Source organism: Pleurodeles waltl, chromosome 5 (assembly GCF_031143425.1).
Source record: "Pleurodeles waltl isolate 20211129_DDA chromosome 5, aPleWal1.hap1.20221129, whole genome shotgun sequence".
Classification (NCBI taxonomy): domain Eukaryota; kingdom Metazoa; phylum Chordata; class Amphibia; order Caudata; family Salamandridae; genus Pleurodeles; species Pleurodeles waltl.
Window position 1 is genome coordinate 1,646,626,882 of NC_090444.1, and position 26,620 is coordinate 1,646,653,501.

Genomic DNA, 26,620 nt, shown 5'->3' on the forward strand with positions numbered 1-26,620 from the left:
CGCTACCTCCCTGGCTTACCACTATAGCTGATTTTCGAATATGTCTTCTGACAGGTATTCTGACTTCTAATTATTGAGTTATTCCAAAACCTGGGGAATCCCATTTTAATTAAAAGGTATTATATGTGAGCTTGCCAAGCATGATTTTTTATATTAACTAATCAAATTAGATTTTCCTGACTTACTGCCCCAGGGATATGTTTTTGAGCATTGAGCTATTGCAGGGCGAGGAGTGTTTTGCAACCAATTAATGTGAAATGTTGAAGTTGAATTCCTGGTTTCAGAAAGAAATATCATTGTGAGTACCCGTATGTTCACCTACTCCTGGATTTACCATGTCTACTTGCATTAAATAATTGCGTGGGTGCATGGAAAATACATTTCTGCCATTTATAACATTCACATATGTGGTGCTTTGAAGTATGTAAAAAGAAACCAGGGTAAATTGAAAACAGTGAAAAAGGCCACAGTATTCCCAATGGTAATATGGTCGAGTGAGTGAGAGAGCGAGGGCACAGATGAGTGGATTCCAGAACTCTTTCTTGATTGATGATGCCTGGTTTGGGCATCGAGATCTATTGTTTTTCCTTTGTAAAGATGCTCTGCCAATGACAAGTTAGTTCCTTTATCCCAGGCTTTTTAGAGGTCTGATTGCAGCTGATACTGTCAAGGAAGCTGACGACACAAACAAGCATAACATGCCTGCAACAAATCAATTAGTGCAGCAGGCATTTCCTATCGTAAAATACTGACACAGGTGGTGATACGTAACAAGAAGAACCCACTGGTTTCTCAAACTGAAAACCTACAACCAAAAGTCAGCTATTATTGAGGTTTCTTAACACACAGAGGGTTAGGCTGAGGGGTATCTCAGCATGATTCATAATGTGAATAACCTTCATTTGAGGTCAAATCATCACCAAATTGGTAACCATCAAGGGAGCTGCAGGGAGACAGAAAATGTGAACATTTCATTAGACATGTATTTGTAACATGACAGAACAGATTTTCCATAAATAAATGTGGAAAACCAACTTATAACAAATTCTGTGTGTTGCTGCCAATGTCCCAGACAGGCCACAAATCTCCCCTCTGCACAGGCTTTTAGCAAAACATGAGGTTGCCCACATGGAAGAATCCTAGCCCTTAGCAAATACAAAATATAGCATGGAAACACAAAACATATGGTGCATTGTAAATGGGGGGGAGTTTGTCTCCACTATCCGGGTAAATGCTGTGATATGTATAAAAGAAACATACCGCAATGTGAAAAAATCAACTATAATACTTAAGAACATTTAAAAAATGCTCAGCTTTATCAAGAATGGGACTAAGGCCTTGTTGATGTTGCTTTTACTGAGTGGAAGTATAATTGTAAATGTCACTGAACTTCTGAATGACACTGCTTGTAAAATGTTAAGATATAGGCATCACATATGTATCACAATACTGTTTTCAACAGCCAAACATGAGACCAAAACATTCACTAGAACCCCTTGGCTCAGATTTACGTGGGGGTGGCGGGGCTTTGTGACGCAGTTGTAACGCAAAATCCTTATGGGTATTTTCAAAGACGCCCAAATGTTGATTTGCGTGGCTTTGTAAGAAAAAGTATCATAACGCAATGCAATGTACGGCCTTGCATTACTTTGTGTCAGGTATGCGTTCCATGGGTGGTGCAAGGGTATTCCTGTGCAAAACCAAAATGATGCACCTGCCTGAGGCTAGCGTAACAAGGGGAAATAGCTTTACTTCTTTATTTCTCTTTGTTGTTTCCTCTGTGCGTGCGTGCTGCATTCTGAGCACATATACAAAGCAGGTATAGTCTCAGAAGATAATTTATGTGTTTAAAGGTACCCCTTCCTGCACAAACACTATCCTGAACACAACACAGACACCATTGCATAGCCCAAAGGTGTCTGCATTGCCGCTAGGCAGCCCAAGGTGCAGAATCGTGACTTGTAAAGTTACGAGTGCGGAGTCTCTCCACACAAGCGGAATCTCTGCGTCTTGCGATGTTCAGTGCATAGATTGTGCCACGAATGCATAGATTCCACCCTGGGTGCGGAGACTCCACATGTGCAACTTTATAAGTCGTAAGTCTCGTTGTGACTCGGGCCCTGAGTATTTTGAGTAAATCAGTCTCGCTCATGGTGCAGAAGTTACAGTTCTTCCTAAGAACTCTGTTTTTACTTTTTTACATTTACACTTCTGTGAAAAATTACTTTTGGCAAAGTAAAAAAAAAAACTTCTCGTCAACATGCAGTTGCCTCCCACTGTGTTGAATACTCCAGGCGAATTGAATAGACCCCACTTGTTTATATGATGTTAGTTTGAGTAGTGCAGCACGTCAAAAATCCATGATTGATTAAGCTATTATATAATGTAATCCATCGTAAGATCTCTGTTTGAGACTAAACGAACACATATATAAAAATCCAAGTCTTTTAGAAGGATATGAGCAAGCCACAAACTGTGCACTGGGTGCACTTCTCTGCAGAGCACAATGCAAGGCTCCATTCGTTGGTATGTTCGTATACTTTTTGGGTGTTGCATGTTCAAATTGCGCTTGTGGTCAACATTGTAAGCCTGCCACTAGCTCTTATGATTGTGGACCGATCACGAAAACTGGTTCGGAATTGATATTAGCTATATGAGTGTGACAGAGGTGAAGTAGTTTATACAAAAAGAAAGAAGGGTTTTTAATTTCATGTTTTAGAAATTTAAAGACAGCATTTTCCATAATGTTCCAGCAGAAAACAAAGTAAATGCAATTTATCAGATATATATATATATATATATATATATATATATATATATATATATATGTGTGTGTGTGTGTGTGCATGCCTGTGTATATTGCATAATTACTACATTATTAATTCATGAATAAGTTCAAGATACAAAAAAATAATTAGAAGTTAATCTTTGTAAACATAACAGCAAGAAAAAACAAACTTGAGTAGTATATGCAATCCTCTCACCTTTTGGTATGTTTGTGTAATTGCTCTGAGCCCTTTTGTCTATGTTATAATATTGCCCATAAAACGCATTTCTCTGAAATCAATTGGTTGCTGCTGCTCAATGCCCAAGGGAATGTGTTTGTAGACTGTTTCAGTCTACCGAGCTATTAGTTTATTGAATTAGTCCTAAGCGGACGAGTGTTCTCGGACCTTCTGTCTGATGCAGGAAGAATGGCTAGCTTGGTGGAAAGTGATGCTGTGGGCTGGATGAGGGTGGACGTGACCTGCGACTATGATGCAGGAAAGTAGTGATCTTGAAAAGTGGGACTCTTTCATCACTGATCTGCATATTTCGGATTTGTCCACCTTAATGTTGCTTAGTGTGCCCTCGACAACTTGTTCACTTTGCATAGACTCATTGATGGTCTCCTGTTCTGTACATCATTATTGTCCTCTGCCCTCTCCTGCGTTGTTCTTGCAGATATCTGGACTACATTGCGAGTGCTGGCGATTGGGTGTGCTCTTCTATTTAAATCTACTTTACAGCTGCCCTCAATTTTACTTATATTTATAGCCACTTCACAATGGCATATATCTTGTACTTACATAGTCCAGTGGTAACTCATTGAACTCTTCTGGCATGGATTTTTGCCATCATATATGCTCATTTTGATAACCCAACGTGGCAATAATTTATCCTAGAAATATTTAGTACTGGAACCCAGTGTTTTTTTTTTTTTTTTTTTTTTTTGACGGGCAGCAAAATAAGACTGGTGGTAAGCGCTTGTAATGTCAAATCTTAGCCAATGTTGACCACCCCCTTTTCCCAAATCATGAAAGTACCATCAAACGTGCGTCCCCAATAAGTTTCCTTAGATCCTTTTCAATGAACAAAATGCTTTTCAACAGAATTTGAAAGCAGAAATAGTAAGCAGAACAAAAATGTTCTGTGTCACCACAGGTCAGCAGGGTATTGTATGGTCTGTCATAACAGCCAGTACTTGGAAACAGATGTGCCAGAACAGGCCAGAACACACCACGTGTACAGGAATAGCTTTAAAGCAGCCACGCACTAAAATAACTCCGCGAACAAACAACCAAGAATTAGTTTGTAATAGCAGCGCATTCTATTCATTAGTGTGTGACCTCCTCTGCATTTGAAGAGCCTTGGGGTTGTGCAGCTGTTATTCCATTTCCTTGTAATGCATAGTAATGGATTTCTATTTGAAGTTTATATTTAGCCACTCGAGGCTCCAACACATTAAGAATGTTTTTTTCTCCCTTTGCAGATTGAAAAGCTCATGTTCCATCATTTTATTTAGCAATAAAATTATTTGTTTTATTTTGTTATGAAATGCGAACTTTTGTGGGAGGCGGGTATTTTGTGAAGTGATGGCTTCTGTATGGCTCATGAAGAAATGTCAGAATATTTTTTACTAATAATAATTAGCTTAATAATAACATAAGGGTAACTGCACGTCACAACTAGATTTAAAAGCTCAAGGTAAACAGATGATGAAAATACACCTCCTCCACTGTATTCACGCAGCATAGGGCATCTTGGATACATGCAGCCCTTGCTTCATTAGAAGAGTGCAGATGTTGTTGCAATCAGAACCCAGATGCAGTTGCCTCTTCCCAGACTCATTGATTCTATTGGCATTCTAGACAGACAGCTGTGCACTCGCCTCCTGGAGTACTTCAAAAGTTACAGAAAAACACAAATCACCTCTGAGGCAGCAAGTCCTGTGTTCGCTAGAGAATGTTGTGCTCAGCTCATGCAGTACCACTGGCATTCAACTTTCACCACTCTCGAGAAGCGTTGTTGCCAATCCTGGCACTCCCTGTTGCCAGAAGATGTTATTCAGGAATGTAATATTACAAACACTCAGGATTCACACCTCTACGTCCAGAATAAGCCAGATAGTCAGAAATAAAATCCTTTCATTGGTTACCTTTACACGTATTTTAACGTTTCTTCAGTGTAAAGGGTTTTCAATAACACAACCTCAGCCGAGAGGTGCCAAAGAGATTTCTTTAAAGTTCTGCAAATGTATAGTCCTACCCTATGTGGGAAACAGCACCAGGTAACAACATGTATAATCCTTTGCCACCTCACACTAACAGAAAGTCTCAGAGTATAAAGGTGCCAATCAGCCTTTACCAGTTCTCCATAAGTAACAATAACCAACAATACGCACTCCAGAATGTCACTTTATTTAGTGATGTCTGCTTAGGTTTTGAGAATATTGTTACATCATTCAGCAGACGGTCAATTTAAATGTATTTCCCAGGGTCTAGGTACCGAATGTCGCTATCATCTCAGTTACCTGCTATTGTTGATGGACTCTACATAATTCTAACATATTTGGAATTTGTAAACCCTTCATATTTGCTTTCCACGTAAATGTAGATCTTGCATTAAGGTCACTACTGGTCCAGCATATACATTATGGGGAATTGGTGTAGGGCAGCGCCACAAGTCTTCTCGACGCTCTGCCCTACGCCAATGTGAATGGGATGGAATGCAATGTGGTACGTTCCTGTCATTTCCCCCTGCACTGGAACACAACTAGCTGCCTAGCGCCAATGCAGGCACCCTGGCACCATTGTGCCAGGGTGCCTGCGTTGGATACAGGATTGTTTTTGTGCCGTAAGGGACACATTCCTGCACAAACACAATCCCCAGAGGCATTTTCCTCTATCTATGTGTGCTGCAGAATACAGCACACATGGAAAAAGGAAAGAATGAGTCGAAATGAAAATATTTCCCCTCGTTATGCCTGCTCTTGAGAGGCATACGGTTTTGGCGCTGCCCCAGGTTTACATGATTAAGTAAATCTGGGGCAGCCTCAAAATCCATGGATGTTGCATGGGAAAACCCACCACAATGCCCATGGAATGCCCCCTTGGTGCATGAGTAAAGCAACACAGCAACTTGCGTTGCTTTGTCTTACTCCATATCTATTAGGCATGAAAAGCCACACAAAGTGACTTTGGGTGGTCTCCTAGATATGGCTGAGAGGCTTGCGCTGCCAGAGCGTCAAAAAAGTGCCGCTCAAGTGGTACAAGCTTCTCCTATATATGCCCCTAAGTGTCCACAGTTCTGATAGGTTCAGTTATGTCACTGTCCCCTCACCACTCTGGGTCCATTCTTACACTATCTCCGCTGCCTTTCCACTAGGTTCACTCTCTAAAAATACCACATTTGTTTACACATACATAAAGGCATGTGGGGTGGATGTATGGGACACCATTTTGCTGCTGTGGGGTGTGACAGCTCAGATATTGCCTGTGCATGGGTGTCCAACTGGTTCACCTATGAATATCCAGGTGCCATTTCCCTCATATATCCAGCCAGGAGTTGTTTCACAAATGCTTAGTAAAACCACCTCATGTCTTTGAAATGATATGGTTAGATCAGCAACTGACTTACAGGTACAGATGATTATATTTCAAATGGAAATAAAGGTTAGCAAGACATGCCCATTGGTCTGTCTGAAAACCACCTTATGTACTCTTTCTAACATGAGACCTCAGGATTCAAGGATTTCTATGCAAAGTCTAGATCTGGACCGCTAGAACATGATTGAATGAGAAACGGGGTGTAAAACGAACCCTGGTATTGGCGGTTTCTTAACACATTAGAGTTTTGTCACTATTCTCAATCTTGTTGTATCGGTGGAACTGGAATTGTGAGAGTAGGTACTATAATATTGCTTTCAATACTGTGCACTCATACGGTTCTTCGATTAGATAGTTTCACTTCATTGTTGCCCGAACACCCCTAATCTATACATTTCTAAGGGCCTTATTAAGAGAGGGTAAGGAGCATATTTATACAATATGCTTCTCACCCTCAAACAAAATTCAGTAGTATCACTTTCCTGTCCTGCATGGAACATCCGTGCCCATCAGCAGCAGCAACAAGCCGATGGTGACATCACAGCTTTAAATGCAGAAGGAAACACGGGAACAGTATTACAGCTTGTTGTTTAATATTTAAATCTCTGTTTGCTATAAAATCACAATTATTGGTTGCAGCAAAAAATTTACTAAATCACTGTACGGTATTGCAACATTTATATAGAACTTACTAACCTGTGAGGAGCGCTGAGGTGAATAGATGGGTATCATGCTACACCATGTAGGAGGTGTTGTTGGAAAGGTGTTGTCTCCTATGGGGGAGGTGTTTCCATCTCATGTTGGAACTTCCAGTGGTAGACTAGAGTCATCTGTTTGCCAGCAGTATGTTGCGGATCGCTTTAGTTAGTCAATGCATGTGCAGTTAGTGATGGGTCGATTATTGTTATTGACTGGTGCTATATTGGGTAGTCAACATGACCTGTAGCAGAACTGTCTTATGTGGGTGAGGGGGTCAAGCAGTATAAGGGATTCATAATGCAGCCTGTACAAACTACAATTGACTGCCTGAAAGCTGAGTAAGAAATTGACATTACTATAGACTACCCCAACCTAAATTGAGGTTAGCCAATCATAACTTAGCTGGACATAGAAAGGTGTAACTTGGTTGTGCTGTTCCATATCTGTGAACTGTAGATCATTATTCCGGGTTGTTGATCAAGGTTGCGAGATGATGTATTTATCTTCAGTAACCTGTACCAAGAACTCAGTGACACAGCCAGGCACTGCTACCAGCTCCTCTGCAGATATGCACTCAAATCCGGATGGAGACTACCACACTGTAGCACACCAAACACACTACAACCAACAATATCATATTGCAGTAAAGCAGCACAATGAACAACAAAGCACACCACCAGTACAACAAAATGCGATTCAACAAATATGCACAAACAATCTTGTCAGACATTTACCGCATCCAGAAACTTGCTTTCATAATATGGTGGCACGAGATGTTTGTGCCAAGCACTGCTTTAATTTACCAGTAAGGACATGAAAAACAATATAACAGGCCACTGATATTTAATTAAGGGAAGGGCAAAATGGGCCCAAACGCAGTTCTGCTTGATAGCAGGAGTTAGAAGGGAGACGCATAGCAAAACTCTTCTTGAAACGGATCCATTCGCTCTCCATTGACAGGTTTGGTCAATTCAAGCCCTGGTGCCAGTCATATAAGGCATTAAAGTGCATAGGGCCCGAACTTCTCACCTACAGTACTTTCAAACATTACATTCATTCCAGGCATCTGAGACCTCTGTGATCATTCCCCAGAACTCAGAAAACCATACTGGATGGAGGAGCATTCTTTGTGATGGCTGTCAACCTTTGTAACACTTTGCATAGATACTAATTGACAGCACGCAGAGCCATCAAGGAGTTTAGCAACAGCTACAGACATGACTCTTCCACTAGGTTCTCTGCTCTTCTTCACATCTTTACCTCTTGTTCTCTGCAGACACGCTGTAGAATTGTGAAAAGTTTGGTGATAGGCAAGCTCAGATATACCAGCAATATACTCGAAGTTCAAATCTCATTAAAAATACTTGCGATGTGACACAGCTTTATGTACTCTAAGGAAGACTAGCAACATGGCAACCAAGGAAAGCCGAAGGTAAGAGGCACAGGAGCAATCATTTGTATCTTTCATTGGGTATAGAGTCCAAATTAGCAAAGTGTTTTTGTTCCATCTGCACTCTGTGGCTAAGGAGAAGCAAGCTCAACTGAGCAATGTTGCACCCTACGCTGCCTCAAAAATGCCTCAAAATATGAACCCATAAAATGGCATTACCAAAATAATCTAACAATTGCTGAAAGAACCCTTTCGTTTGGTAAAATGCACCTAAATTCCGCAGCCTTCCTCAAAAAAGTTGAGCCTGCAACCTCAACTTTTACATCCCCCTTCCGAACCCCCCAGTTCCTGTTCATACTATAGCTCTGTTAATGAACTTTCCTCTGAAGGTGCAAGGCCATATAGTTGTAATGTATTCTCTTGACAAAGGGATCCTCACCATAACAAATGGACCTGTTTTTATAAACTTTTGCATGTGTTCCTCTCACCAACAATGTTGCAGCACGTACTGTGAGAGGAGTACTGTGCATACAAGAATTAAAAATTAGTGAGGGCCATAGAAAGCAACTCCAGATTTTGGATAACAGTTAAATGTTGGTACTTAATTTTCGGTGGTGAGCCCTACTGACACTTAGGGCCAGATGTAGCAAGGCATTAGCGCCTCGCAAATGGCGAAAAACGCCGTTTGCGAGGCGCTAATGCCAGCACGCGATGCAGAAGCACATTTTGCGAGTCGGAACCCACTCGCAAAAAGTGTTTCCGACTCGCAAATAGGAAGGGGTGTTCCCTTCCTATTTGCGACTCGCACCGCGATGTAAGTTGATTTGCGACCGCAAAAGCGGTCGCAAATCAACTCGCAGTTACCATCCACTTGAAGTGGATGGTAACTCATTCGCAAACGGGAAGGGGTCCCCGTGGGACCCCTTCCCCTTTGTGAATGATCACAAAATTATTTTTTCAGAGCAGGCAGTGGTCCTATGGACCTTTGCCTACTCTGAAAAAAACCGAAACAAAAGGTTTCGGTAATTTTTTCTATTTGCAGCTCGTTTTCCTTTAAGGAAAACGGGCTGCAGATAGGAAAAAAAAAACTGCTTTATTTAAAAGCAGTCACGGACATGGTGGTCTGCTGTCTCCAGCAGGCCACCATCTCCGTGAGTGCCCAGACTCGCTATGGGGTCGCAAACTGCGACCCACCTCATGAATATTAATGAGGTGGGTCTTTGCGACCCCATAGCAAGTCCCAGAAGGTGTCTGAGACACCTTTCTGCATAGCAAATTGCTAGTTGCAAATTGCGAGTCGGAAGGACTCGCAATTTGCAACTCGCAATTTGCTTTCTACCTACATCTGGTCCTTAGGCCCATATTTATACTTTTTTGCGCCGTATTTGCGTCATTTTTTGACGCAAAATTGTCTCAAACTTACAAAATGCAAAAAAGTTTGCGTCGATTTTGCGTCAAAAAATGACGCAAATGCGGCGCAAAAAAGTATAAATATGGGCCTTAATTGTGGGATCTCAACACCTTCTACACTGTCAGTGTCACTGTACCAACCGGTGGCTGCTTTAATTCTCCGAGCAGCATTAGGCAACAGAGAAGTACCTTTTATATGTCTAAAATGAAATATGTAAATAAACAAAGGACAGCAGATGCAGTTATTCTTTTCCTTTGGTTGTATTTTCAGCTCTTATTCCACTTCGACAAACGATAACATAAATAAAGGGAGGACTTTAGTTCTTCTGCCTGTATGGTGTCGAGCAGCTGTTGTGGCAGGTCGAATGTAGAGAACAGAGATTTAGGTAAAGATTCCCCCCATAGCACACTCTCTCCCCTCAGCTTCCTGATCCCAGATGAAAGGTTTCTATTTTATCACAACTGTTTTATGAAATGAAATAATATTAAAACTAATCAATGAAAATTAATAAACTGCATAGAAATAAGGAAGCAGCATTGAAAATGTGAAAGTGTTCTATGTTTGATTGTGGATTACACAAAATATAGAAATATTTGAGCATTTGTTTGGTGTATATTTGTTGTTGTATTTTTGGGTATCGTTTTGAGATCCAAATCAGAGAGACTGCTGAGGTCGGGGGTCCCTGACTTCAAGTAATGATTCAGTTGGGGGGGTCACTGTATTCCAGTAATAATCAATTGGGGGTCCATAGAATCCAAAAGTTTAAGCAGCGTTGAACTAACTCAATATCAAAAGATGGGTTATTGTTTCAAACCTCTATATGTGTATAGAATTTGAAATTATTTTTCTCTTGCTGATGAAAACTACCTACTTTTCTCAGCAGCTGACATTTCTACACAAAAGCTGCTTTTTAAATCTTTTTAAAGCCAAATTCCCAACTCCCTGGCTCCAGCATTCTTTCTGTTAAAATGAAAGATAAATGTTTAGAGTACTTTTTCAACAATAAACATATCTGTTCTGGTAATGAAATAAAGCTGACAAATGCAAGTGTGGGATTTCTGCAGGGTCTGGACACGGCAGGGGGGATGACAAACAGCTTTACACGAGTGAGTCCAGGCCCACACGTGCCCTGCAGCTAACTCCAAGTTTACCTTTTTTAGGGCAACATGGGAAAACAGAACAGCAAACTGGCTCCCGAGGTGATGGAAGATCTGGTGAAGAGCACGGAGTTCAACGAACATGAGCTGAAACAGTGGTACAAGGGATTTCTAAAGGACTGTCCAAGCGGGAGACTTAATCTTGACGAGTTTCAGCAGCTCTATGTAAAGGTATGTTGGGACTTTATTTTTGCCTGGCCATATAAGCCTGTATTTCTCGCCTATAAGTAAGATCTACTGACTACTATGCTTGTCAAGATGTTTTACATAGCGCTATTACCACTTTAGAGGGCTCTGAGACGTCACTATGAGTGTCAATGAAGAATCATTCACAACTGTGGATGGGGAGATGTTATTAGTGGGGATGCTTTCCATTTTCAGGATCTGAGTGGCATTGTCACTATTGTCAATTTCTTACAAAGCCTGAACATATGAAAATAGCCTGGTCCCCGGTCTTTAGGAAACGACATAAGCCAGTTTCAAAGCTAAGCAAGATACTTCCACAGCTTTGAACTTCACAGTACAAATCCCTATGGTCCTGATTTAAATTTCGCCAGCAGGGTTACTCTGTCACAATGGTGACGGATATCTCATCTACCAAAATCTAAATCCCCTTGTGTCCTTAGGGTTTTAGATTTCGGCGGACTGGGTATCAGTCCCTGTTGTGAGAGAGTAACCCATCCACTGATATCTAAATCAGGCCCTATGTCTAATTTCGAACATTAGAAATTCTAGGAGTTCAATAGCACCCAAATGGAGCAGTGGATAGGCAAGAATATAGGGTTTTGGCTTACTCTGATTTCCTATGTTTTAGGCTCATTGTGTAGGTCTCACTAAGACATGCTTATATGTCTAGTTATCACAGAAGTTTAATTAAACTTGATATATGAATGTCAAACCGAAATTCTGTTTTTTGTGTCTTGTACAATAGTACATATGACATCTTTTAAGTAGATCTGGGTGATGTTTTAATTACGCTGGAGTAATTTCAGTAATTACGCATTGCTCATGTAATGTGAAATTTCAGAAACTATGCAATAACACCAGCTTGAGTAAATAATACTAATTTGAGTCAAAAATCCTACCAGAGGAGCACAGGAACAATGATCTAAGAGAGAGCGAACCGTTGCTGGCTAGTGTTGTTCATGTTCTGTAGCATTTGGTGCTATTTTCTCAGGCCCAAATTGGAAGCAAGGGTGTATTTTGCATAAGAAAAGCCCCACTAATTCCTGGATTACATTTCTCACATAATTACGAGTAATTTTGCTGCAATTATGCTAGAGATAATTACACCAGTTTCGCCCTCCCCTACTATTAAGTACCAGCCAGTAGAGATCAAACTTTATGACTTTGAAGATGCATTGGATAAGAACTGGCAGCATACCCCCATTGCAGTGGAACTTTGGAAAGTGTGCAGCACCTTGCTAAATTATAAAACAGTGCAGCACAACAACCACAGATGGTGCACTGCGCTGCACTAGAGGTAAGAGAGCATCAAATAGTGATATTGGCTAATTATGGCCCACTGTTCCTTTCCTCTTCTGCCCTAGCGAACAAACAGGCAGCCTTCCAGTACGAAATCCTATGCCAAGGCAAAAGTTAAAATAAAGATGGGTGCTGTGCGGTGCAGCACACACAATTTGTGAAGTGCTAGGAGAAATTAAAGCTTTCTCCACCCTTGCACCTGCATGAAGGAGGCATTATTTTGTTATGCAATGTCTAGCCTAATAATTGTAGTAGATAGGGCTTTGCATCAGAAACCATGGGTGTTTGTGCTGGAATAGCCAACTACCACCCATGGTATGCCCCCAGATGCAAAGCAGGGCAAAATGTTATTTGGCCTAAAAAAAAGGCACTTTTTTCTGCAGGGAAAAATATTGCTCTGGAACTTTCAAGACTGTGTGCCACTTTGCGTCACTTTGCATGGCTTTATGGCTGTGAAAAGACTTAATAAATCTGCCCTTCAGTGTGTAAACCTCTACCTAAACATACAAAGTTCGCTCTTAGATCACTGCTGTTCTGGTGCCTAAATATTCTGAGATGCTGGGAAACGTATTGCTTGAACTTACAGCAGTGTGGGTTTAAATATTTTCTGAGATATTCAATTCATTTGCAGCAAGCCTTCCATAAAACATGATTTGTATCTAAAAACTGCCTAGCCTTCATCCCTCTTCAATATTGATTCATAGAAAGGTCTGTAATAAGAACTGTGAACTGCAGACTTGGTAATATTTCATCTACGCTAAGTAAGATATTTTAATTTATCTAAAAAGAGAGATGGTATTTCCAAGAACACTGCAGACGAAACAAAATGAATCATTCAGAAATTAACTTGTGGTCAGAGGTGTGGAACGAGTAGATGTGATCTTTCTGATCTATAGCTTCGCTTTGTCGCACAGTGTTAAAAAATGGCATTGATATATGCAATAGATCATAGAAAAATTGTAGCATGGAGATAAGTGAAAAACTCATTTGCAAAAACTAAACTAAGAAAAACAGAATATTTAAGGTTAGATTTGAAAGGAATTAGAAAAAATGAATGCAGACCTGTTATTAAATCCTGAATCTGGATGATGTACAAAACCCCTAAAAGGCTGAGAAACAAGTATGAAAAAAATAAATTAGAAGTTTTGCAAAAAAGGGTATGGCATAACAAAAATTAAGCAAATGGCTGGGAGAAGGGAGGAGCAAGGGTGTCAAAGGAAGAGCTAAGAAAATTAAATGAGAGCAGCAGGTAGATGAAATATATGGACATAGGAACACGTATAGCTATAGGAGATGGAGGATAGTACAGGTGTGAAAAAAAGATAGAACCTTAAGTTACATTCATAAAGATTCAGATAGGAAAAACTAGTTCATCAAGAAACCAAGCATTGAACTTCAGGTATAGACAGACATGCAGCCAGAACATGACCCTTTGAGGAAGGTTGACAACCCTGCCCAGGTTATGGTTACTAGATTCAGAAAACAGTCCCTACTTAGAGTGACATTGTGGATAAGTTGGTCAACAAGAGATGGGAAACACTTTTATGAAATCAATCCCTAGTGTATAGTCTGATCTTTGAAATCCCATGACCATCGTCTATGCATTATGCCTTCTGGAGGCGTGCCCTATTATTTGAGTGGTGCCTTCTTGAAAGGAGGTAGATCTGCTCCATGCAAGCCCCTCGTGATCTTCTTAAATAAATTGGGCAAGTCCAGTAACCTTTACCATGTTCTTATTGTGGACGGATCCCACTCACCATCATCCACGTCTACTGAAATTCCATTATCCCGTCAGGCACAGCAGCTGAAAAGGCCAGGTAGGGCTCCCTGGAGCTCCAGGATGGTAGTGTTTAGTGGTTGCAGGTCCTTGAAGCTTGCTGATAGCGTTGAGTAGGGCACACTGTGCGGTCATTAAACTGAGATGATGATCACTATATTAGACAGTCAAGGTAGTCCTCTTGACCACAAGAGTGGAGAGATGGGAGGTTGGGAAGAGGCTAATTTCTCACTGAGTAACAAATTTCAATAAACGCGCTGGTCTGTATGTAAACAGGCATGCCATAAGGTCTGCATTGCAATGGCAGCAATGGCTAAGAAGCGACCCAAATGACAGGGTGAACATGTTCTAGATTTTCAGGGAGGTGGTAGGCCTGGCACTTTAAGATGAGTCAAATATTGGTAATATTAGTTGCTTTTATGAAAAGACAAGCTGTGAGATGAAAAAAGTATACATTACTTTCGTCCACAAAGACATTAGACCATGCCAACCATTTAATTGCATGGTAGATGACTGTTACTATCTACAGGAGCAGAAAAAGCCTGCATAAGAAACAGCACAAAGCTTAATTTTAAGCAATAAGAACTAGTACTTGGCTTGCTGTGCCTTAACTATGTAGTATCCCAATAGTGTTTTAACGAAAAAACATGATACACTTTCATTGCTTATCACACACACTTTAATAAATGCTGCTATAGCGAGCAGGAATCAATATGCCAATCTGCATAACTGTCATATAAATAAATGTATACAAAGTATCACTGGCTTTGTTTGTACTCTTTTACGTTGTAACCATGTTCCACATTAGTGATAGGGCTTTATAGAATGTGATTGGTGGTTGGATGGATGGATAAGTGTGATGGATGAGTGGATAGATGGATGTATGGGCAGACGTCCATAGTTAAGATTACTGTGCAATGCAAGGCATGTATTCATATGCATTTATTGCGATTTGATGTACACATGAAATCAACCACAGGAATTGGACTGCTTCTCAAATGAACATTATTATCATCACTGCTCACAGATGTAGCAAGAATCATATTAAATATGTGTTGAAATTTAGGGGCACTGCAGTCTGGTCTTGAATGTGTATGTATAATCTAAAACAGCAGTTCTTAACCTGTGGTCCTTGTACCCCTGGGGGTCCACAACACCTACTCTGACTGCTTAGAAAATAAATAATATTAACAGAATAACAAAATGTTTGTAAATAAAGAAACAAAATATAAACTTGAACATTTTTAAATGATCTGTACATGTGAAGGATTTGAAATTTGCGACTAAAAGTTATGTTGATGGCCTTAGATTGATTCATGGGTGCAATGCAAGTACATCAAACACAATATAGTGTGGATGATAGGTGGCCTCGATTGAATTTCAAAAAAGCTCCAACCTTCCCATTAACCCCTTTGGCGCATGATGGAACGATTTCATCATGCGCACTATCACTCTTGTGTAGAGGGCGGAACCATTCCGTCTTCATCACATGTGCTCCAAATCCCTCTGGCCCCCATGAGGGGTAGAAAGCCCACTGGACAACAGGGATTACTTTTTTGCAATTGTATAGGTGAGGGCTGCCCAGCATGGCCGTGGCCATGCCCCCACCAAAACAAATAGGGAAACAGTCTTTTTGCCCCTGGGGGGGGCATATGGGGCACTTTTCCCATCTGCCCACCTTCCCCGGTGGGGCAGAAATCCCTCTAGACACCAGGGATTACTTTATTTGTAGGGGTGAGGGTGCCCAGCATCGGCATGGCCATGCCATCCCCTCACAAATGGGCAAACAGTCTCTCTGCTATCCTACAGTCTAAAGCATTGCACCCCAGTGGCAAGCAAGGGGATATTTGGTGTTGTTTTTAGAAAATTAGGCCTGGAGAGTTTTGCTAACTCCCAGTATCATCCCACGTGTAATGGTGAACAGTTGCACTTTTTGGGTTTGGGTAGGCTGCCACCTCAAAAAACCTACCACACAATTCTAAAGATTAGCCATATGGGGGAGTCCAGGGTCGTGTGCTTTGCATCCATCCGACAACATTTTCTTACCCACAAACCTTACCCTGCAAACCTCAAAATGTAACATAAATCAGAAATGTTCCTTGCATTTCTGTGCCATATTCTTCCAGAAACAAAAATAAACCACATATTTCCTACTCACCCAGTGTTCCCTTCTGTCTCCTGATAAAAGGGATACCTCTCTTGTGTGGGTACCAAATGCAGGGTCAGCCTAAAACATATTTTTTAAAACTGCCCGTAGGAACCACTGGAAATACATTTTTTTTGCTCTTTCCTGTCGCAGGGACTTGGCCTACCCACAGAAGTGAGGTATAATTTTTATCAGGAGACAGAGGGGAACGCTGAGTGGTAGGAAATATGTGGCTCCCCCCATATTCTAGCACTTGTTATCACAGAGATGTGAGGAAAATGTGTATTTTAAGTCACATTTTCTGGAACGTCAGATATCACAAAAATTCAAAAATCATGTCAATTCCTCTGGCATCATTTGTGTCTCATTATCTGTGATCAATTTAATGGGATAACCTTCTTCCCTGAATATTTCCTTCAACACTCTAATAGTTAATTCTTTGTTGTGATCTCCCACATAAATTTCACCACAAGCCATTTGGAGTACACATCTACCATCACAAGAGCAAATCTTAGTTCTGCGACACCACTCATCGATCCAATTAAATCTAAAAATACAGTATGTTATGGCAATCCTGGATCTTTTATTTCACCTACAACTGACTGGTCACTCACTTTTAGCCTTTTCTCTCCATCTTTACAATCAAAACATTGCACCACCCATTCAGCAACATCCTGATTTGTGCCTGGCCACCAAAAACCTTCACATAATCTTTTCCTAGTAAGAGTTTGCCCTAAGTGACCTTCAGTGCTATCTTAAATATTTCAAACCTTAAACTCTCGGGCGTATATATTTATCTCTTCTTGATATCAATTTACCTTCACATACTGTTAATTCATCCACTGTTTTAACAAAATGTCTCACTCCAACTGGCACAGCACTCTCACGCCTACTTCCTTTTAAAATTATGTCCACCATTTGATACAGTACTATTTCATTATGCATGCCTTTGAATCACTTTTCTTTCCCTATAGCACACTGACTCCACTCCACAAGGTCATAAATATTTGCAACTGCTCCTTCTTTGTCAAATGTTTCCACTTCTATATTGTCTATATCTTGCCAAGGCAGAGGCAATCTAGACAACCCATCAGCCTGGGAAATTTTCCAACCTGGTATGTATTCTAACTTATATTGATAATGTTGTAAGCGGGCAGCCAACCGTTCTAGTCCTGCAGATCCCTTGCCAGCCACAATCATCAGCAGTTAATGACTCCCTCTCAATGACTGAATAATTCCTCTCAAAATCAGCCAAAGATCGGGAGGTAAAAGCTACCATTTTTTTACCATCTTTATGTAATTGTAACAAAACAGCACTGACAGCACTTGCATCAACAGTAAGTATAGTTGTAAGTCTGGTGTCAAACAAAGTTAATACTTTGGCTGAACAAATTTCCAGTTTTATATTCTCAAAAGTGTTTTTGCTGTTCTTCCGCCCATAGGAATAAACAACCTTTCCTCAACTACTTCTTTATATGCTCTGTTTTTTCTGCAATTTGTTTTACAAATTTTGCATAGTATTCGATTAGTCCAAGAAAGGACTTTAACTGGTCCTTACCTGTTTGTATGGGTGCTTTCCTTATTGTCTCCAATGTCTTTCTTTGGTTTGACTCCTGAGGCCGACAAAGCGTACCCAAAGTAGTCAACTTTCTTGACACAGAAAGTTTGCAATTTTGTCCAAAACTCTTTTGAGAACCATATTATGACTTTCAATCGACTCTCCAAATATTAAAATGTAATCTTGGGAATAGACAACTCCATTAATTCCTTTAAAAATTTGTACCATCATCCTTTGGAAAACACTTGCTGCCGAGGAGAGTCCAAATGGCATTCTTGTAAACTGGAATACTCCTTCCGTTGTAATAAATGCAGTGAGATGTTTAGAATCTTGGTGAAGCTTAATTTGATGGGATGCATTACATAAGTCACGTTTAGTAAAAAACAAAAACTACCCCCTTTTAATAACAACACAAGCTCATCGATGTTTGGGACAGGGTAATTGTCTACCACTATGTTCTGGTCACATTTCGTAAGTCTACACAAAACCTAAAACTGCCATCAGAATTGCCCATGATCACAACAGGTAAAATCCAACTGGACGGTTCTGTTGGTTCAATTTTTGTTCCACCATCTCCTCAAGCATTCTTTTGACTTCGTTTCTTGCAATAATGGGTACTTAACTCACTCAATGTTGAACTGATACAGCATCCAGTTTAACTACTATTTTATGAACATTGTTTTTGAGTTCAACTATTCTGTTTGAAAATACTTGCTCGCTCCTTCCATGATATCTTCTACTGTGACCTCATCAACTACCATTATCTGATTGGGTGCCCTCGGGTCAATAATTAAATGAAGATCGTATTCATGGGCCCACCCTAATATTGGGGGTCCCTTTTTGCAACATACACTTTTCCTTTCACAAATCTTTCTTGAAATTACATTTTTGTCAACATAAAACCTATAATGTACAACTTTTCTCCTTGATATTCTCCTTGGTTGATATTTTTGGGAATGTAGATGCACTTTTGGCCAATGTTACATAAACATATCTTTTGGAATTATTGTATAAAGAGATCCAGAATCCACCATAAGTTGAACTCTTTGTCCCGTAAAGATAAATGTAGATTTGGGTCTGCACCTTCTTCCCATGTCAGTCTAATTCTCAGATATACAAAGAATTCTGTCTTCCTCAATATCATCCTCTTCAGTCTCTTGTACTGCAGCTATTTTGTATTTGTTTTTCATCCTACAGATACGGGCAAAGTGCCCCTTCCAGCCACATTGCCTGCACTCCTTTCCTACAGCAAAGCAATTCTTAAAATCAGCATCATGTCACCTACTCACAAATCTGGTACACATTTTCACTGGTTATTTAAAACTATCTTCATTAGTTTTTTCTTGTCAAGCACACTTTTGTCAGCTTAGAACTCCCCTTTTTCCTAGTGTTGAGTGCTCCTATTTCTTCCTGCTCAACATCCGATATTTTCACATTGCTATCTTTTATCCATTTCCTTCATACACTGGTCTGACAGTTCTACAACCTTTGCTATTTCAGTGGCATCCTATAACAATGGGTTTTTCGCTGCCTATCTTTTTGCATCTTTCCTGCATCTTTTTGTTCCTACATTGTACTATTAACCAATCCCATATCATCTTGTCCCTCATGGTTCTAAATTGACATTTCACAGACAGTTCACACAACCTCATAAAAAACTGTTCCACTGACTCCTCTACTTTCTGTGGCTAAGTATGGAACTTATGTCTGCACATGACTATATTTGTATCTTTTTCAAACCGCTTTTCTAATCTTGCTTTTGCTTCTAAGCACGCATTACTAATAAGTTGTCCGTCATTACCAACTGATATGGTAGGTATTTGAAAACATGCTAACCTTCTTCGCATAATGTACTTAACAAGAGGGCTTTTTTCTTGATGCTCTAAATTCTCTCCCATCTAAAGCTTCAATGTAGTTTTCCAATATCTCCGCCCACTCCTCCCGCTCAATAGGTGAAACACTTGATTGTGACAGAAATAATGTTGGGGGTATGACTGCTGCCTCCATTGCACTCTAAATTCACCTTAGTCACAACAAAATGTTATAATGGTGTACTTATTGTCACAAAATCGCACTATGTCACAACTATTATACAGTTAATTCTTTAAGGTGTACCTATCACCATACACAATGGTTGAATTTAGGCACCTAAATAATATGGTATTATACAGTCAATTCTTTAAGGTGTGCCTATCACCATACTCAGTGGTCAAATATAGGCAGTTGGTGTGCCTATCCCCGTTATTTGTGAATTAACTTACTTTGTAATGTTCAGTTAGCTGTTTGTTCAGGCACTGTATGCCGAGATGTACCTATCACAGCATCCATTTCTAGTATACGTCAGACACTTAGTTCAGAGTTGTGCCTGTCACACTGTTAGTTTCCTCTTTAGTAATCTGCAATTTGCCTCAATCGTTTCGGATACTTCAATCGCTACGGGTATGCGTCAGACGCTTTGTTGAAAGGTGTGCCTATCACTGTGTTAGTTACCACTTTAACACTGTGCGATATGCCTTAATCACTATAGACACCTATGAGAAGCTTCCCAAGCAAAAAGATGGCCACCAATGTGTAGTTTTGCTTCGCTTTTTTGCAAACAATAGAGCTTGTTTCCTTTGTGCAGCATATGTGGTGGAAGTCGTGGTTTCCCCAAGCTATAGAGCTTGTCTCCCCTGAGTGGCGTATGTCACTTTTTTACAAGCCCAAAATGCCTAAGCCACCATTCAGATAAAGGAGACTCACTCACTGGGTACTCTGAAGAAAACTCATGCGCTGGTTACCATGACAGGTTGCCTACACAGCTGTGGTTTCCATGTGCTTAGACACGTGCCGCTGTAACCGTTAGGCAAGTCTTTCACTCATAAAATGTGTTAAGTATGCTGATCGCTTCTTCACTTCACACAATATATGTTGCTGTTGTCAGTAGTACTTATCGCTGCTTTCTGAGATTTATGAGGTAATAATGAGCTCAATAAATAGTCTTACTTCACCAGGTGGGTCCTACATCAACTCTTCCTTGACCAATAAAATTATGCAGTCATCTGTAGTGTCTTATGGGCTGGAACTCATCGGCAATCTTCAATTACACCCTCAGGAGCTCATATGATATTCAAGTGTATTCTTTATTATGCCACTGATAGCTACAATTGGTGTCTCTTCTCCAGTCAGCATACAACTGTCTCCAGAGAGAACCCAGCTGAGTCGCACTGCACAGGATACTAGAACAGAGATCCTACAACATTCTACATTTAAAGATGCATTCACTTTGACATATGGAAAATCACAGACCTAAGTACAATATTTCCCTATGTGCCAGCTGAGGTAGGGCCCAAAAACCACAGCTACCCACTTTGCAAAAAACTGGTCAGTTTTGCTTAGAAAAAATCGGATGTATCCATGTTGCATTTTGGGACATTTCCTGTAGGGGGCACTATGTCTACCCACACAAGTGAGGTACCATTTAAATCAGCAGACATAGGAGAATGCTGGGTGAAAGTTTGTGCCTCTGTGCAGATTCTAGAACTTTACATCATAGAAATGTGAGGAAAATACATTTTTTGTCAAAGTTTGAGGGTTGCAAGGGATTCTGGGTAAAACAATCTGGTGAGAGCTTCACAAGTCACCCAGTCCTGCATTCGCTTAAGTGTCTATGTTTTTTTCAAATATGTATAGGTTTGCAAGTTTTCCCTAGGTACTAACTGAGGTTGAGCCCAAACACCACAGCTACCCACTTTGCAAAAAAAGTCAGTTTTGTGTGGAAAAATGTGATGTATCAGTGTTGTGTTTTGGGCTGTTTCTTGTTGCAGGCACAAGACCTACCCACACAAGTGAAATACCATTTTTATTGGGAGTCTTAAGGGAACACAGAATAGTAGAGCAAGTGTTATTACCAATTGCATTTATCTGCATTTTCACCTTCCAAATATAAGACAATGTGCAAGAAAGAAGTAATTTTGAGAAATACCCTCTAATTCACATGCTGGTATGGGTACCCACAAATTCAGAGATGTGCTTCTACACTGAATATCTTGTGCCCATTTTATAAATACATTGGTTTCCTTAATACCTATTTTTCACTATTTATATTTTACAATATGAATTGCTGTATACCCAGTACACAATGAAAAACCATTGCAAGGTGCAGCTCAGTTACTGGCTTTGGGTACCTTCGGTTCTTGGTGAATCTACAAGCCCTATATATCCCTGCTACCAGAAGGGTCCAGCGGAAATAACTGTATATTCCTTTTGAAAATCTGCCATAGTTAGAAAACATTACAGATAAAAAAATAGACAAAAATGGCTGTTTTCCCAACTCAATTTCAATATTTTTTATTTCAATTGTTACTTTCTATAGGAAAACTTTGAAGGATCTACATAAATGACCCCTTGATGAATTCAGAATGGTGTCTACTCTTCAGAAATGTATAGTTTTCCGGGATTAACCATTGATTTCACACCTGTTTCTGCCACAACTGGAAAGAGGTTGAAAGTACAAAAATAGGAAACATGGACTATGTCCCAGTAACAGTAAAATGCCAAAACTGTGTTGAAAAATGTGTTTTTCTGATTCAAGTCTGTCTGTTCCTGGAAGCTGGGAAGATGGTGATTTTAGCACCGCAAACCCATTGCTGATGCCATTTGCAGGGAAAAAAACAGACACTTTCTTCAGCCGCACATTTTTCCCATTTTGTCCAAAAAAACTCAAAATGTAGCTATATTTTGCCTATTTTCTTGGTCCCCTCCAGGGGAATCCACAAACCATTGGTGCCTTTAGAATCCCCAGGATGTTGGAAAAAAGGACACAAATTTGGCATGGATAGCTTATGTGGCCAAAAGTTGTAGGGCCTACGAGTGAACTACCCCAAATAGCCAAATAAAGGCTTAACACATGGGGGTGGAAGGCCTAGCAGCGAAGGTGTCAAAATTACATTTCGATTTTTGTGTATACTTGTTTGTGAATTAAATTTAATATTTTATCACTTGTGTATTTGTTTGATAAATGCTTGTTTCTGTGTATTTTGTGTCTTATTCTGCAGTTCAAATCATTAAAATTCCTTATGCCAGGGCTCCCAGTAATGACTCAGTGTGGGTCCCCGAATACCAATAATGATTCATCGGTGGGGGGGTTCTCCCAATCCCAGTAATGATTTAGTTCCACACAATTCAAAAGATTAAATACCACTGTTTTAAGAATATAAACGTTAAGACGTCTGTATGTTTGTGTATGCATAAATACATAGTGAATTGCACACAGATTGTTAATGCTATTACCATAAGTATGTGACACCATGAAGGTAAGGCAGCATATTAACACTGCAATCTCAGCATATGCCAGTGCTTTCATTAAATTAATTTGAAATAGGTGATATACTTAGTATAATGCCCAAGCATGTGCATTTATGAATACTGAAAGAAATAGATGTCTGGCAGTGGGGTGAGTAGGTTTACTGAGAAGCAGAAAGCACATGGTGAAGCCAAAGTACACATGGAGCACTGACTCAGATGCTTTGGCCTAGTTAGCCCTATTCATGAGTCATCGGTTCCTGACCTGAAGTCTGTATTCCACAAATTGGGCTGAATTTGGTGTTAGTCATAGAAGAACACAGGAAGGATTCATTTTTTTTACAGCGGTTGCTACATTCATCTGCAAACTAACTCTTTAAAAAAATTATTGGCAAAGCCAGTAGGTCTGCCTTTAATCTTCCAATGCATGCAAAGTCAGCATGCACAAACGCTCATAGACTGTTTGTGCTTTGTCTCTTTGTAGCCTGCGGTAACCAATGCTTTTATACATTTTGTAAATAAATCTTGTTCAAAGGTACATTGAGAGAAAAGGCTACAGAGGGGTTTTGTGGGTGAGACGTGCATGCCACAACAAAAATGAAAAATGCAACCAAGTCAAGTTATTTTTTGAAAATAGATGTGGTCTTATTAGAAATAGGGTTATTAATTTGAGAGATATGGCATCCCTGCCAACTCGATAAATTCTCTCTGGTTAGGTAAAACACTGTTCTGAGAGAATATCTGCATGACTCGGGTAGCTATGGCACAATTAGCCAGCAATTCCCAGCAGGATTCAGGAGTCCTTGTGTCCTTGTGTGTGTCCTCTTCTTTCAGAGTCATGAGTTAGAAGTCAGGATTCTTCTTCCAAGAGGGCTTTTTTCTTCAGATGGGCTGTTCCCAGATCCAGGAATGTTCTGAGAAGTGGGTGGTAGGACGTGTCAGAATTATCCTGTACACTTGGCAGTGTTTGCAGGAATTCTACTGTCAAATCCCAACAATTTTCTTACAATAACCTAAAAGCTCTTATTTCAAGGTGGTGCGACTCAGCTGGGAGGCCTGTCTTTGGCTTCTTGGCAACTCCCTTATCTGACAGGGTCAAAACTCTTTCTCTCTTACTGTGGCTGGAACCTAACTGTCTAGGAGGGTCCTGGGGATGAATAAAAAAGCCCTTGCTATCTCCAAGACAAAAGAGGTGAGTCACATCTGCCCATTGTAATGCTAAGTGTTCCTGTCCATTCCAGAAAAACTACTCCCCATTAAGTGGTCAGCAGTCACCCTCCTGAAACACTGTAGATGCTTAAAGGAATATAGTAGTAATGTTCAAGGTTCACTCTGCGCCCACTTATTCATCCTACTTGAGAGATGTACGAAATGGATGCATGCTGAGTTACATGCACTGTGTGTGACCAGGGGACTTTGTTCTTGCCCTGAATTATTGAATGGCTGGGAAATACTTTTGCCAAGTGTGCCAAATTGGATAACTTGCCACCATAGGTTGCTGGTTTGGTTACCAGACATGCGTACAACACCAAGACTGACTGCCTGCTGGGCACTGAATAAAGGAAAAATGCTGTAATGCCTTTAGTTCCTGTATATGACAGACAATCGATGCCTCATGATTATGCAAAAATGTACTAGTTAGGAAATGTCTTTCTACTGATGGTTGTATAGACACTAGGTGGTCAGTGACTGCCTTTGTGCATGGTATTACGCAGAAGATAAGCGATTGTGGAGGGCAGAAGTTGGCAGAAGCCATGAAGTTGAAGACATGCATAAAGTGCTGTCAACTTGAGTTTCCAGAAGCTAGAATTGGGCAGGATATTATTAATCTGGGTAGGGAACTATGGAGTAATTTGATTGAACACAAGACGCATCCGTGTCTCTGAGAAGAAATGGAGTAATTCAGTGGAATAGGAATTTTAGTGAACACAACAATAATTATAGAGTGAATCAAAAGCTGATCATGAGATGTTTCCAAATTGTTTATAGGAGGTGGAGTTGAAGAGTGGGTAACATCCGTATGTATTTGGCCCCAAAATGGGACAATGGAGCCTGGTCTATGCTTGCTTCATTTGATGCAGGATTTCATAATGAGCCCTGTTGAAATATATGGCCAGAGTTATTACTGCATATTTATACATTCAGGGTGTAGTGTAGGATAGTAAACTAATAAGATAGAGAGGGATCTTCAGGGCCCAGAGTGTATTGATATTCAATTGTAGTGGCTTCAATGTTACTGGGCCACTATACTGTACTAGAAGCAAGTAGGGTAACAATCACTGAATAGCATAGGGCAGTGCATAGTACTGTAATGCCAACTGGTACTAACAACTTGAAAACACCATGACACACAAAAAGGAGCAGTTTCACACAGGTGATTTGCTCATATATGTAAGTTTAAAACTGAATTTCCTTATTTTATGCGTGCCAGGAATTCACAAAGATATTTATGGTAAGCATGTTTATGAGGGTAGATTCTCAACCATGAGTGTGGAGAAACCTGAGCTCGTAATTCCCAATCAAGGGGTGGACGGAGGGTCTTCCAAGGTGTGTTTGCCTTAAATATTTGTGGGAATTCCAAAGACCCCTCCAACTCACATTCAGAAAATATTCAGAGATTTACTGCTGAATAGGACTGGAGTAAGTCCCCTTCACAGGAAGGAAGGAAAACGAATCACCTCTGCATTTGAGACCGGTGTAGAGAAAGTGCATTCTCCACGGGGAGAAATGATTTTTCTGTAGAGAAACAAAGTTACATTTGCACTCGAATCCCCCTGTGCGGACTTCTCCATATTGGAGAATTGTGCACAGGCAGAGTACGAAACTTTTTTTTTTTTAAAGTCACCTAACCTTTCCAGAAGAACGCCTGGCACAACTCTTCAAGCATACATCTGACTTCGGAAGAAATGGAAACGTACGCTCAGATGGGATCAGTCCGTGGCATTGAACCCAGTGGTCAAATTGGCCAACAGCTATGCACTTTGCGTGGATTACACATTGCCTATACACGTCACACCACACCAGTGAGTTTGTGGCCAGATCTACCAATTACAGGTAAACATAGCCATCATGTGTGAATCAGCAGTGATGTTTATCCCAAGCGCAAATGGACCCGCCTGGGGGCTCAGAGATGATGCTGGGTGTCCTTGCAACCATGTGTGATGCTTATTCCCATGATATGTCAGTCTACCTTCTATTCTCGAGAAAATCACATCTTTTCAAATGAAAGGCCAAAAAGTAGATGCTGGACTATCTAGGACCAGGTCAGTGTAAATAAACTGCACATTTTAAAATGTAAAATTCATAGCTTGATAAATCAATCACATAACTACTTGGAACATCAGTG

General features: G+C 40.3%; 1 protein-coding gene across 1 annotated transcript in view; it reads left to right on the forward strand.

Moving 5' to 3' along the window:
* The window catches only part of VSNL1 (visinin like 1), a 434,918-nt gene that overhangs the window by 190,634 nt on the left and 217,664 nt on the right, over positions 1–26,620 (forward strand). Inside the window, exon 2 of the mRNA XM_069235970.1 lies at positions 11,029–11,196. Coding sequence (XP_069092071.1) covers positions 11,035–11,196 — 162 coding nt within the window. The 5' untranslated portion in view covers positions 11,029–11,034. The remainder of the gene's footprint in view (positions 1–11,028; positions 11,197–26,620) is intronic.